This window comes from Penicillium diatomitis, assembly GCF_028827545.1.
Source record: "Penicillium diatomitis strain IBT 30728 chromosome Unknown utg000008l_segment0_segment0, whole genome shotgun sequence".
In the NCBI taxonomy this organism is placed as follows: domain Eukaryota; kingdom Fungi; phylum Ascomycota; class Eurotiomycetes; order Eurotiales; family Aspergillaceae; genus Penicillium; species Penicillium diatomitis.
This window is the reverse complement of record NW_026623180.1, coordinates 1,193,669-1,206,427: the sequence shown is the minus strand read 5'-3', so window position 1 is coordinate 1,206,427 and position 12,759 is coordinate 1,193,669. Positions and strand designations below refer to the sequence as shown.

Sequence of the window (12,759 nt, the reverse complement as noted above, 5' to 3'; positions counted from 1 at the left end):
GGGTTGCCGACGATGACCACCAATGTCATTGAAAACAACGGAAGCCCTGCGGTCTGGAATGAGTTCATCGAGTCGGGCGTCAAGGTGAACCCCAGGTCATTGAATGCCGACCCTGCGGTGAAACCAAACCCCCAACACCAGGGACGTCCAATCCATCGGATGTAACCACGTTGCCCCGATGGTTCATGGTCCTCATCCAAGGGACAACAAAAATGACTCCAATGACATGAAAGCCCATATGTCAGGCAATCAGCACCACGGCGAGCGTTTTGAGCGCACGATATTCAATTCCGCCCCACTCATCACGCTGATCCTCAGTCAGGTCCACAAAGTTGGAGTTTGGAACCACGGTCGCGTTCCTAGATTTGCTCATCATAGAACATGAACTCCCCACCCCACCTTCAGTCACCCTCAAGGTAGGCTGGAAGATCTGTCACAGATCATCAGCAAAGTGGGACAAGTACTTGTGTCGGACGATAGAAGAGGAAGAATGAACAGGGTCTCTACCGGCGCGGGGCTTGAGACAAGACCGGAGTTTTCTAGACCTCGGCCCAGCGAGATCCAGAATACCGTTTTAGGTGCGAGCGAGTCTATATCAAAGGAGTCCCCTGTTTGCTTTGTGTTGTCTGAGCAGTCTTCTCAAAGTCTGGTAGACGAGTGGATTTCCTAATTGGAAATGCATGTATAAGGATATTCTGGCGCTACAACCACTCCTGTCGTGTTTGAATCTAACACATTCCGTCCAGTAAGGGTTGGAATATGGCATTATTACTCCGCTCTTCGTAAGCAAAATTTTCTGGAAATTTGTCGCCAACACGAGGTCGTACAGCCTCGTACATTAGTTTATCGGTTGAGTGTAGTCATTAGCTGTAAGTGCTACCGTCTGATACCCACTTCATGATTGTAATGGACGCGATCGCTGCCGCCGGTGTAAACGCCCAGAAACCGCCCTTCCGAGAGGAGAGGAATTGGCGATTCAGAGGCTCCGGAATCAAATCATGGATTGAACCATATAATCGGAAAAGGGGCATATTCCTCAAAATCTCCAAACATCGACTTGCCAACCAAGAAGAGCATCACACCTAGCACAAACGCTTGAATCTGTACTTTCCAAAAACGAGCCCTCGAAGCTGCGTCAAAGCTCTTCCAGGCGTCCAAGATCCCAAGCGGGACATTATTCATGAGCCTAGGATCTAAAGGCACGATAGGGTTATCGTCGGCGGGCAGCATTGAGACTGCCATGCGAGTAAAAACTGCACGAATCGGGAGGGCAACCAAGAACTCCATGAACTTCGGAAATATGCTCACAATCCAGATTCTTGACCCGAGTTGCGCTGGTTCTTTAAGATGGACTCCATCGGGCATGAAAAGATCTTGTTGAATATCCATAATACCAGTAACCCTCAGAAGTTCTGCTTGGAACAAGACAGCAGCCGAGAAAACCAGCCAGCGGGTGAGAACCTCGACAAACAAAACGGGGCTGACTCGAATCCAGCAGGTGAATTTGGGCATGCGCTGATGTAAAGACTTGTGCGATGCCTTAGTCGAAACTATATGCAACCAGACAATTTGGAGTTCTGCCAGAAGAGATGCGTGGATTGCGGATTGAATTTTTTCAGCCCATGGTGTTTCGCCGTTCATAGGCAGTAGCCAAGGTAAGATGGCATCTTTGGTCACGACATGAAGTAAGAAGGTGAAGAATCCTCGCAGGTAGAACCAACTTCCGAGATGGACACGCAGGTAGTGAAAAATATCGCACACGCTCGTCCTTTGGTGCGTAATGAGGAATTCCGACCCAGCATCTTCGATGATAATAATCGTACCGATAATCATACTGTAAGTGTAATGTATCTGCAATTTGATCAGAGCCTATGATGTGAGCCCGGAAGGTAGATACATACCAGCCATGACAGTATAAGTAAAGCTACCTCTAGTAGCAGGGAAGCAGAACTCGACAGGGTGGTCATGTCGTAAATCTACAACGTGTTCTCGTAAAGAGGAGGGCAAAAGGTGTTCTCATTTATATGACCCACTGCTATATGCCCCACAAAGACGTGATACAAAGCCTCTGGGCCAAGAACGTGCTGTGTGACATTCTTTATGTACACCTACGGTGATGTCTCCTTCATAATAAGCGCCGCAAAATCACGTGCACTTACTGAGTGCTTGGAAGAACTTCAAATGACCGGCATAATATAGACGAGGAATATCGCCTCTATGAGGCATTTTTGGTCTGCCCCACAGTTTGCGCGATACTAAACATGGCAGGATGTACATTGTAGTGATTGTACTATGTACACAGTAGGCATACGGGGTACCTACTAAATATTGGCAAATCGGGCTTCGTAATTGGGTCGGAGGTGCGATCTATCGACCGGTTGCTCCTCACTGGCACAAAGCACATTCCCCACAGCTGTTAGGGTTCTTCCCCCCCATCGGACGCAACTGAATCCCCACTTCAAATTGATTTCCTTCATCATCTTCCACTATCCAAACCGCGTTGGTGAGACCTTCTTTCGATACTCCATTCACCAAATCTTTGATTAGCCCCCCTGTCGACTTGTCGCTATCACACTGTGTACTTTGGGTGCCGTGAGTCGTCAAGGCGGAGATGATGGTAATTCCGTTAGACGTATGGCCCACGATGACATCCACGGTCTTCCAAAACGTCTTGAATGCCTGGTGGCCGGCAAAATTGGCTAGCGCTTGGGCTACCCGAGTGTTACTGATTCTCCCGCCTAGGTCAATTGCCCCAAGGCAAATAGTGTGAAAGGTACAATAGCCCCATTCAAACTGACGTGGACTTAAAAAATGAGGCGATGTCCCGTTCACAGACTCCCACGGGGTCAGCTCAAGCGGGGAGGACCAGAGCTCTTGCACAGCATTCAAATCTTCCTCAGCGAGAGGGAGGAAAACACCAAAGGCGTCATCCAGGTATGACCCATCCTCTGAATGATTGGTCTTGCTGACCGTTTGAAAGCCGCCGTGCATGATAGGCACCTTCATCGTCTCCGCAGTCTCCTCGGCAAGGTTGTATTGAAAGTCGGTCACGAAACCCTTGTTGACAGAGACGGACGGGTCGCGTTTTCTCGAGACCGGGATTACCTGGACCGCTTTGCCTGGAGCATTGTGGAAAATTTCCAAGTCGAGGCAGCCATTGAAATTGGCAATTGTGCCGACGATGCTGCCAGTACAATCTTCGTGGTCGTAGACGTTAACCTCGTAGAGGTCGTCGTGGATGTTGTCAATCTTGACGAGCACAGAGGATGCAACCCCCTCGGCCAACTTTGTACAAGCGCTGGGTCCAGCAAGGCGGAGCACACCAACTTCCTCGCCTGTACAACGCTCACCGACGTACTCGAAGAGGCGGTATGCCTGAGCAAATCCGACAAGCGCGGGTAGGATGAGAGATCGGAGCATTTTGAACATGAATATGCACAGAAGGATATTGAGCGACCAATTTGGATCAGAAGGCACGAGATGATGATGAAGAATCTGCCATTCAATGACCGGCACACGACTGGCTTTTATAGGCACTGGGACCACAGTCTTTCCGGGCAGGAGTCTTGGATGTGACATCTGGAAATGTGGACAATGTGCATATCTCCATGGAACCGCCCCTGGCTATGCCCGCTCATCGTGAACTACTGACGCAAGTCTGCTCTTAGTGCGCACACCAGGATTCCATCGTTACATTCTCGACGCTGCTATATGATTGAGTGAGGATGACCCACCGTCTGCTGTGCGAAATACACTGTCTACCGTATTAACACTAGATGTTCCAAGGTACACCAATGGCGATAGATAGTGACATCACAACCAAACGGCGTGTGGGCCATTTGGGACACTGAAATTCGATGCTAGGAATCATCCTTGTAGTTTCAGCTTCGTCGATGCAAAAAGACCAAAGATAATTCGCACCGCTAACGGCGTCAACCGTCACCATACATATTTTAGTGGGTTATTGATGGGCCGTGGGAGCTGGTGGTGGTGCTGGGTCAAATCGGCAAGGTTGAAAACTAAATCCGTCTTTCCAGAATTCCACGGACGAGTAGGCCACTTTTATTTTTTTTCACAGACCTAAATGTCCTCCCAGGTATCAACTACGCACTTTGTGCCGGTTCTTGGGTACGCTGGTCTTCGGTAAGTCTTTCTTCCTACATGGCACGCTTTGCGCATTTGCAGCGGAGTAGGTATAAAGCTCATACATCCAATGGATGTGAATGCCTGCTGAACCCAGGATATCGTGTCTGTTCGTCGTTATGTACTTCTGCTTCGCGGACATGGACCTACCTAGTAGAAACCGTGACCAATGGGTCGATGCGGACACGAGCAGAAGTGATGCCTACAGGAGCTACTGTAAGGCCACCCGATCGGCCAGGAAGGTGTCCAGGGACTTAGATGGACTGCGCGATTTTGACGAGTCAGAACTAATAAAATAATGTGAATAGTTCGGAGTTAATCTTGTGTTTTGCAGATTTGAACCAGCGGAGTTAATAGTCATGCGCCGCTGTGCCCTTCCCGGAAGTAAATATTGGGGGCTGAAAGTATAAGCACTCCGACCTTTCCGTCTTGAATGCTAGAACCATCATAGGGTGTCAATCTCTCAACGCCACTGACGGGTTAGCTCGACTCGGGATAGTTTTCTGTGGGGAACACCATAGGACACTATTGTTTGCGAATACCGTACTGGGGCCAATGCTTGCTGGAAGGAGTAACTTGGTCGATTCTCTGGTGCGGTAGCAGAAGCAAGCATGATGTCGGCATCGCGTGTATTGAACATTCAATACCAGTGATATCGTTTACATATAATAGTGAGTCTGTGGTCGTTGAGTCAACGTTGCCGTGGGCAAAGAGGTCCTGTTGAAGAACGGTGGCCAGAACTGGTTCCAGCAATAGCACGTGGTTAAACTCACGGTCACCGTTCTCAAGGAAAATAATAGGACCTCACAGTCTGTCAACATCAATCTGTCTTAATATGACTGCGTTCAAATCGTGGACCACACATTTGTGTTCTAAGAAGAGCGTATCATCCTAGGGCACGGGGCAACTTGAGCCACGTGCATAAGTGGCAGCTGAAAACTGGGTTATCCTATGATTCACGTAAATTTTCCGTAGGAACACCACACTGGACGCCTTAAAAAATCTGCAGCGCTCATGAGCTCGCACTACGTATCTTGTTGAACGACGACTAGGGTGGCGATGGATGACTATCGCTGGCAGCCACCTTAACGCTCGGAAGTTCCGCCGCAGAACATCAACAACGGGACTCACTGATTCAGTCTGATTGTCACCACTGCAGTGTCCACCGTCAATTTTTAGTTACTTTTCGCCCACGTCATATCATACTGTACTACCAAGGAGCATCAAGCCTTGCCTTCGGTCCTCACCCGTAACACGCGTCATCTGTCCTCGATGCCCGTAAACCTCGCAAACCCCACACGAACAACTCCTGCCGCCACGGCTAGGTAGCCTCTGAACAAGCCTTCTCACCAATTGAGACTACTCGAGTTGCAAGAATCACCCAGATTGGGCCGCGCTAACATGCACCGGATCACAATCACTCTACTAACACTATACTTCTACATGGCATCCCATGGAAGACAATGCCTATTCACGAAGTTCCCAGCGTGATTGAGGGCCACTCAATACCTTAGTCGAAGAAGAATACGACCAGTGACCCTACGAACATGCGCAACCACATAAAACATAACGCTCTTGAGCAGATTCTTCATTTATACGAATTTTTGAGGGCAGATCTTGGCTTCTTCAAGTCACCCGAATACTCGTCTCTGACACCGCGACGAGGTGCCTGCATGTCGCCAGAGGATCAGGCGAGGGCCGGGCCGCCGCGGGTCACCTAAACGAGCATAATTTTGACGACGCAGGGCTGAAGACTGCGCGAGAGAAATCGGTGTCGCAGCACCCCCCTACGGAGAACAGTTGGTGTCGCAGAGGTTCATCCTGCAGAAAGCGTCATTTTTGATTCACTGGGTTGACACCAGCAAAAGCCAAGACTTCAAGCCGAGGCCTGCAAGCAGACACAACAACACTATGCCGTCGTGGAGGATAGGGATCCAAGTCCTGATTTTCCAGACCGGTCATATAGCCTCCTTTTATGCCCTCTCACCTCCGTCTGACCATAGTTGCCAGCTATGCAGATTTCTTGGGAAAAGTCATGTATTGTGTTGTAGTCACACGGTCTTTGCTGTCGATACCATTATCCCGACAGTCGTTGAAACAGCTTTTAGAGTTCGTAGCTCGTCTCACGAAGTGCTCCACCCCGAACCGTGGATTGAACGATCCAGACGGGCCGCCCCCTTAGATCCACATCGAAATTGTCTCTCGCATTGATATTGTTTATGCCTTTACGGTGTATCACCTTTAACAAATCGTGGAATAACGAGGATTCTGCTCGGATTTACCTAACGAGATAGAGACTCAGCTGTTACTAGGGCCGCCCTGGACGGCCAAATGATGGGGACTTACGGGCGAATAGGGCTCGACGCTTTTCCCTCTGCGGCAATGTTCAAAGTCTCCATGTCGGCTTCTGTCATCCACACAACCAACCAGATGCAGGGCAGACTGTCGACTACACTTTATTTACGACATCATGTTCTCAACTTGAACGATGACGCACCGCAATCTTTGACTACTACCGTTCAATGGTGTGACCTACTTACTGCCCAGAAGAGCTCCGCGGTTATCCGATTCATGGTACGCCTGAGCAAGATTACGTACAACCTGTCTTTGCAAGTTATTCTGACGGGGGTTATGTCCCAACAGACACTGTCCGCCAGTCAAAATCAATTTGCTCCCGACTGTTACATGCTCTTGGCCAGGCATTGATACGAACGCCATTTCCGAGACTTGAAGTAGGATTTTTCTGGCGGTGTTCAACCTCATATTTCACCGGGAACCAGTTATAGGCTCCTACGTGATTTTTCGTGCCTCTGGATGATTGCGTAGATTCGTTGTCCGATTAATACAGAAGGCACAGCGCCATGGAAAGAAATGCCTTATATCGTTTAGCACCTTGAGCCACTGTCTTCGTCTGTAGGGTATCTTCACTGTATAAAGTTTTATCAACACAGACGCATAGAAGGCCGCTACGGTCGGTAACTCGAATTATTACCAGTTGATCCTGGGGTGTAAGATACATCATTCCAAGCAAAATAGAGTCAATAACTTCTGCCATCTTTTTGAGGCAGAGCATGGCATCACCGCAATCTCGCTTCCCCAATACAAAAGTCCCGTCGTAAAGAGCGGATAAAAACATCTCACAAGAAGTCAACAGAGTCCTGATTTGCATTGCATAATTAATATCACTCATCGACAGCTTGCCTAAATGTCTGCGGATGAGATCATTCTGCTTCTCATAGGCATCGATTATTTGAGCGTGACAATCATCGGCAAGACGTTCTCCTCTTACGAGGGTCGCAGATGCCCGACACAGTAATCTTAAGGCCCCGTCAATTGTTGACCGGATTTCGTGTGTGATAGATGGAATTGATAATTGAAGAGCCGATACTTGCTCTTCTACAGTGCGCTGGTCGCGAATATGGCGTGTCTCACACGCAAATCAGTCTTTTTGCTGATTGCCGCGTAATACGAGCCATCCCAATACGTCGTCGCATAAGGGGTCATCTTGGAAATGTCGATTCCAGAGAAACAAGACAATTTTCGCGATGGCAAGGCCACTAAAGAAATTTGCGTTCCCAAACAATTGTCTCAACGACCCGTTTAGGGCACTGAATGCTCTACTCTGTTTACCGCGGCTTTCAGACAGGGCGTCGTCTGCGAACCTAATAAATTTCAAATCGGTTGGGCCATTATGTGGTTTCTCCAACGCTCGTGAGATGAGAGTGGCAGCTTACCATGGTTCGTCTTTGGGAATGTCCTTGTCCCTTCTTTCACCTTTTTTGTGGCACAGCTTTCTTATTTCTTCCGCTATTTCCGGAAGAGCAAACTGGGACGTCAGTTCCGAAAATGCAGCGACAAAGTGGTACATCAAGAAGGTCCTATATTCGGGTCTGCAGTCGGCTTTATTCACAGCGCATAATGGATGAAAAAATTGCAACACGACTGTGGTATGGCCTTTGATAAAAGAGATTTCCTTGCGCCCTAGTCGGTAATCTTCGCCTGGTAGCTCGATTTGCTTCAGCCATTCGTCGCAATATGCGTCTCGGTGGCATCTTAATATGACTTTTGGTTACTTCGCCCTAAGGATTTGTGCGAGGACTTTGTGACATTGTTCATCTTGCTCCGTTGCATATTGATGAGGTTGAAAAGAGAATGCGTCCAGTACGGTGACAGTATGTATGCTTCGGGCACCTTTGGTAGCGACGCGAATGAGTTCGTCGACTGCCCACAGTGTCTTGCAATTTCCGACAAAGTCTTCGAAAGTGTCGTCGAATTTGTGGTTCGTTCTGTGGAGTGTACGTTCCAAGAGAAGCACTATGTCCGAAAAGCCGGCCGACAAGTTCTGCGCTTGAGTAATTTCGTCCTCGGGCCGAAGTAGAGCTTTGCCGAATTCCTCGAGGATCTCAATGGTTTCGAGATCTCCGCGGGTAGGGAGGCAGACGGGCGGGGCACGAACCAGCTCTTTCATCGACAGAGGAACAGGGATATCTAAGCACGTTTGAATATCGTGAGAGTACTTTTTTTTTTTCAAGAGGTTGTGTGTCAACATCTGCTCTTTAGGGGGGGGGGGGGGGGGGGGGGATGTATGGAGTCATCCAAGTGAGTTATGGTGTTGTCAATCTGGTGATCATGATATCACGTGCGCTTACAGGTAGCGAGCGAGAGGGCGGATCTTATTACGATCCAGACTGGTGCAATTGATGGGAGATGTTTGTATGATGGTTCTGCGGCTGCCATTCACTCACCCCCATACCATAGCTGAGGTAGAATCTCTCCTCAGTAGCAATCTCACATCATACAGCTGCCCCTATCGTAGCTGTCCATCATCAGGAAGTAAGCGTCCGCGAGTACAGACGCGGTGTGTATGAGGAGAGAAACTTTCTGATATGGGTTTATAGGACCCTCGGTGGTGAATCGGCAGAATCATCCAAACTCCTTTGAGTTTTATGGAGACGTGGATGCCCTTGGAACGACGTTGAAAGTGACTCTTCACTCACCGTGGGAGAAGATCCTGTCTATTCACTTGATCTGTGGATTCTCGAGGAATCTCAGCATCGTCGATTGATCAAATGCAGTAACCGACTACCCTCCACATGACTCTCAACTTCTCGACTCTTCACAGGGCTCAAACCCAGATCGCACATGTCCTTGATTCAAATAATAGTGATTCGACTCCACTACTGCAAGGAAATACGAAATACTGAAATCCCCAATCGGAGTAGGATCCGCCAAGATGCCCTCTTTTCCAGGGAATCCAGGCCCCGTCTGCCGTCCATCGAAGACGCGGAACCCTTCCATTTTTCCGTCACGTGGTCTTGCCCCCGGAGCCACCGACTGGCTCAGCCGTCCGATCGGCCATGCAAGAAATTTTAGGGTTCCAGGCTAAAAGTTCAACACGAGGCGAATTTCACTGGACTACACTTTACAGGACTACTGCAAACCACTGCCGGTGTGCGCCCTGTAGGGTGTCTCTCGTGGCAATTCGTGGTTCCTGATTCTCCTCCCTCTCTCATCTTTCTCGTTGACTCAGTGCAATATATCCTTCATGTCCCCAGGGAGTTTTTGGGGCGGGAGAGACAACGCACTTACACGCTCGGTCTGACTGCGGGATCACGGCATCCAGTTTAGACTTCTGCATCCGTCTTCGCCATTGCATTGATCTGCCCGAAGCCGGGCTCACTCTTTCCGACACCGCCACAGCGTCCCCCCCTCCCCTCCGTCTCTCGAGCGGAGTTTCTCTTTCAATAGGGCTTGCTGCGTTGCGCCTGATCCTGCATTCTGCGGTCGGATTCACAAGATTCCTTCGTTTTCTTCTCTTCCGTTTCACTGCCTGGCCTCGGTCAGATAACCCCCTATACAAGCCTTTCTTTTTCGGGTGGTGTACAATGTTCGAGGATTTCTCCTTCTCAACACCCTCGTCACGGCCGGGCCGTCTCTCGGTGGATGTGGACGATCGGCTTATGGTCGATTGTGACAGCAGTTTGGTCTCGCCATTGTCTTCACGATGTCCGTCTCCTCAGTCCCACCGATTTCGCAACCTATCTCACTCCCGACCATCCTACTATCGTTCGCAGCAGCAGCAGCAGCAGCAACAACAACAACAACAACAACAACAACAACTCCATAACCACCACCAACACCAACATCAACAGCCTCCGACCTCCGTCCCTTTCCCTTACGAATCCAAACGCCTCTCCATATCCACCTTGACACAAAAACTTCATGAACATACTCTGCACACGTCGGGGGCTGGTGACCTTGCAGATCGCGGCCAGCGGCCGCTGGACGGGCCGAGACTTCCGGGCCGATATGCCGGTTATGTTCTGACGCCGCCGGACACGGATCACGACAGCGACGGACGCGGTGAAACGTCTCCGTCGCTTTGCTCCAACCCGAGTCCAACGTCAATTCCACCGGAATTCCTCACTCTCGACCGGGTGGAAACACCTCATTCCATCCCGGAACTCCCTGATCATCTCGACGTTCGTCTGCAACGGCAACAGATCTCTCAATTGCAATGCAACGAGGGGGACATTGATGCCGTGCGTCGCACAGTCGTGGAAGAGCCCTTCTCATACCATCCGGACTTGTCTTCGGATGACTGTCATCCCAGTTCCTTACCGCCACGATCCTCCCCGCGGCGCAGAGCTTTGACATTGCAGCGTAGCCGGTTTGGACCAGCTGATACGCCCACGACCGAGGCCCGAGGTGGACGACGTCGAAGCAACTCTTGCGCAATACAGTCTCATCGTATTGAAAAGAATCACCATCCCTGCCACCCTTGGCGGGATATGTCGAAACGAGGCGACCATCATGGTCTTCGCAGGATGAGCATGGTGAGCGCGGCCTTGGCATCTGTTGTTGAGCGGCCTTGATGGATATATATTGTGGATCTGTTTGGTATAAGCCTGTGGCCTACTTTGGTTATTTTTTCATTCTTCACTTTCCTGTATATAGTATTTTGGATTTGATACCCGATTTTTACCTCTTTTCTGTTCAATTACCCCTGGTCTTACAATGGCGGTGTGTGTCTGCTTATCACAGAATATCCCGGGGGCGGCAAAGTCATTCTTGAATTTGCCTGCACGCATACAAGAGTATGTGAGCGGCCGCATAATGTAAATAGACTATATTTCAGTTAGTCATCGATTGTTCATGGATCCATCTTACTCTTAAATTTGTTAGTCCAACTTTTCCCGCCTGTCAGCCTGTAGCCGGCGGCTGCGCGGCAAATCCGACTCGACATCCTGCGCTCCGATGTTGGACGCCTAATTTGAACGACCTAACGACCGCTGCAATGATCATGTCGAGGTCATCAAGATAACCCATCATTGATGCTCCTAAGTGCCTCAGGGTAAACCATCAAGAACCCCGATCGCCAGATCCTAGTAGACTTTTCTTCTCACAAAGCATACCCATACACACACACACACACACACACACACACACACCCCCTCCTCAGCTTCCCCGTCTTCCTACCCTGCCGACACCATGACATCCAATTCCAAACTACCGGATCCCCATGCAGCCTTGTCGCGACTGCAAAGACCCAGATTCCAAGTCACACCCTATATCTTCGGCATTCAAGCCGTTCCTCTTCTCGGCAGCGGACTCTTTTCATTGATTTTTCCGGCTGCGATGGCCAATTTTCCGAATTCGCCGATGCAGGGGTTGAGTATGGGGACTATTCAGGCGTTGAGGTACGTTCATTAAAGAGCTCGTTTTTTCGCTACCCTTCGATCTTTGCTTTTCTCGCTCTTTGTTTCGCGCTTTACACACATCTCGTTCTGGACCCTTGGTGCCATATCTACCTCCTAGACCCTCCAACCATAACCGAGATCCGAGAGACAAGAGAGGCATTTGATAAATTCATATCCTGCCTTCAACATACGGATATGCCGTCTGGATCTACGTTGGTACCTTATATCTACCTGGCACCCTCAAGCCCCCAAATCACCGACCTTTGTCTCCTCTGCTTCTGCTCCAGCTCCAGCTCCAGCTCCCATCCTTATTCCATCATGAAATAAAAAAAAAGCCCCAGCACACACCAACTTCAACACTCCCCTCCCCCCAGGCCAGAAACCAGGCAGTTTTCCGTTTGACTATACCTATAAGCTGAGTCGCTGACCAACTCGCTCGGAGTCCCACCCGGGGGCCTTCAAACGAACAAATAGTCTGACCACCCTGTCCCTGGGCACATTCTACACTATCGCCTCATACCAGAATAATACGGCGATGGTCATGGCTGCTGTGCCGGGTCGATTGCTCGCCATGCTGGTGTTTTATCGGGCGGGGGGTCGTGGGCGGACGTTGCGCCGTTTGAAGGGGCGATGGGGCTTATGACGGCGGGGGGGTTGTGGTGGGATTGGTGGTGTGGATTGCGCCGGGGAGATGGGGAGGGTGAGGATAAGGGTAAGGATGATTGAGAGTTGGTTCAGATGGTTCGATATTGGGGAGAGGATGAGGGTTGATCCCGTTTGGGATGAGGATGGGTATGTGATACGTTGAGAATGTGGTGGGTTCAGCGGTTCCAAGGTTGAACTTCGAGTTGGCGATAGTATTTCAATGTCGTATTGAATTATTGTTTCGCAATCTGGATTGTGTTTAAAGGGTCTT

General features: G+C 49.8%; 4 protein-coding genes across 4 annotated transcripts; 1 reads left to right on the top strand and 3 right to left on the bottom strand.

Moving 5' to 3' along the window:
• Positions 1–996: 996 nt before the first annotated feature.
• N7539_006435 (uncharacterized protein) lies at positions 997–1,833 on the bottom strand (the record flags this gene model as incomplete). The annotated part of the gene is made up of 1 exon (XM_056936037.1): positions 997–1,833. One exon carries the CDS (start codon positions 1,831–1,833, stop codon positions 997–999), a length of 837 nt encoding a protein of 278 aa, XP_056788961.1.
• A 552-nt stretch (positions 1,834–2,385) lies between these two features.
• On the bottom strand, positions 2,386–3,420 carry N7539_006434 (uncharacterized protein; the record flags this gene model as incomplete). Its single annotated transcript, XM_056936036.1, has 1 exon — positions 2,386–3,420. One exon carries the CDS (start codon positions 3,418–3,420, stop codon positions 2,386–2,388), a length of 1,035 nt encoding a protein of 344 aa, XP_056788960.1.
• Positions 3,421–8,212: 4,792 nt separating this feature from the next.
• Positions 8,213–8,692, bottom strand: N7539_006433 (uncharacterized protein; the record flags this gene model as incomplete). Its single annotated transcript, XM_056936035.1, has 1 exon — positions 8,213–8,692. The coding sequence occupies one exon, from the start codon at positions 8,690–8,692 to the stop codon at positions 8,213–8,215; it is 480 nt and encodes a 159-aa protein (XP_056788959.1).
• Positions 8,693–10,028: 1,336 nt separating this feature from the next.
• N7539_006432 (uncharacterized protein) lies at positions 10,029–11,018 on the top strand (the record flags this gene model as incomplete). The annotated part of the gene is made up of 1 exon (XM_056936034.1): positions 10,029–11,018. One exon carries the CDS (start codon positions 10,029–10,031, stop codon positions 11,016–11,018), a length of 990 nt encoding a protein of 329 aa, XP_056788958.1.
• Between the last annotated feature and the right edge of the window lie 1,741 nt (positions 11,019–12,759).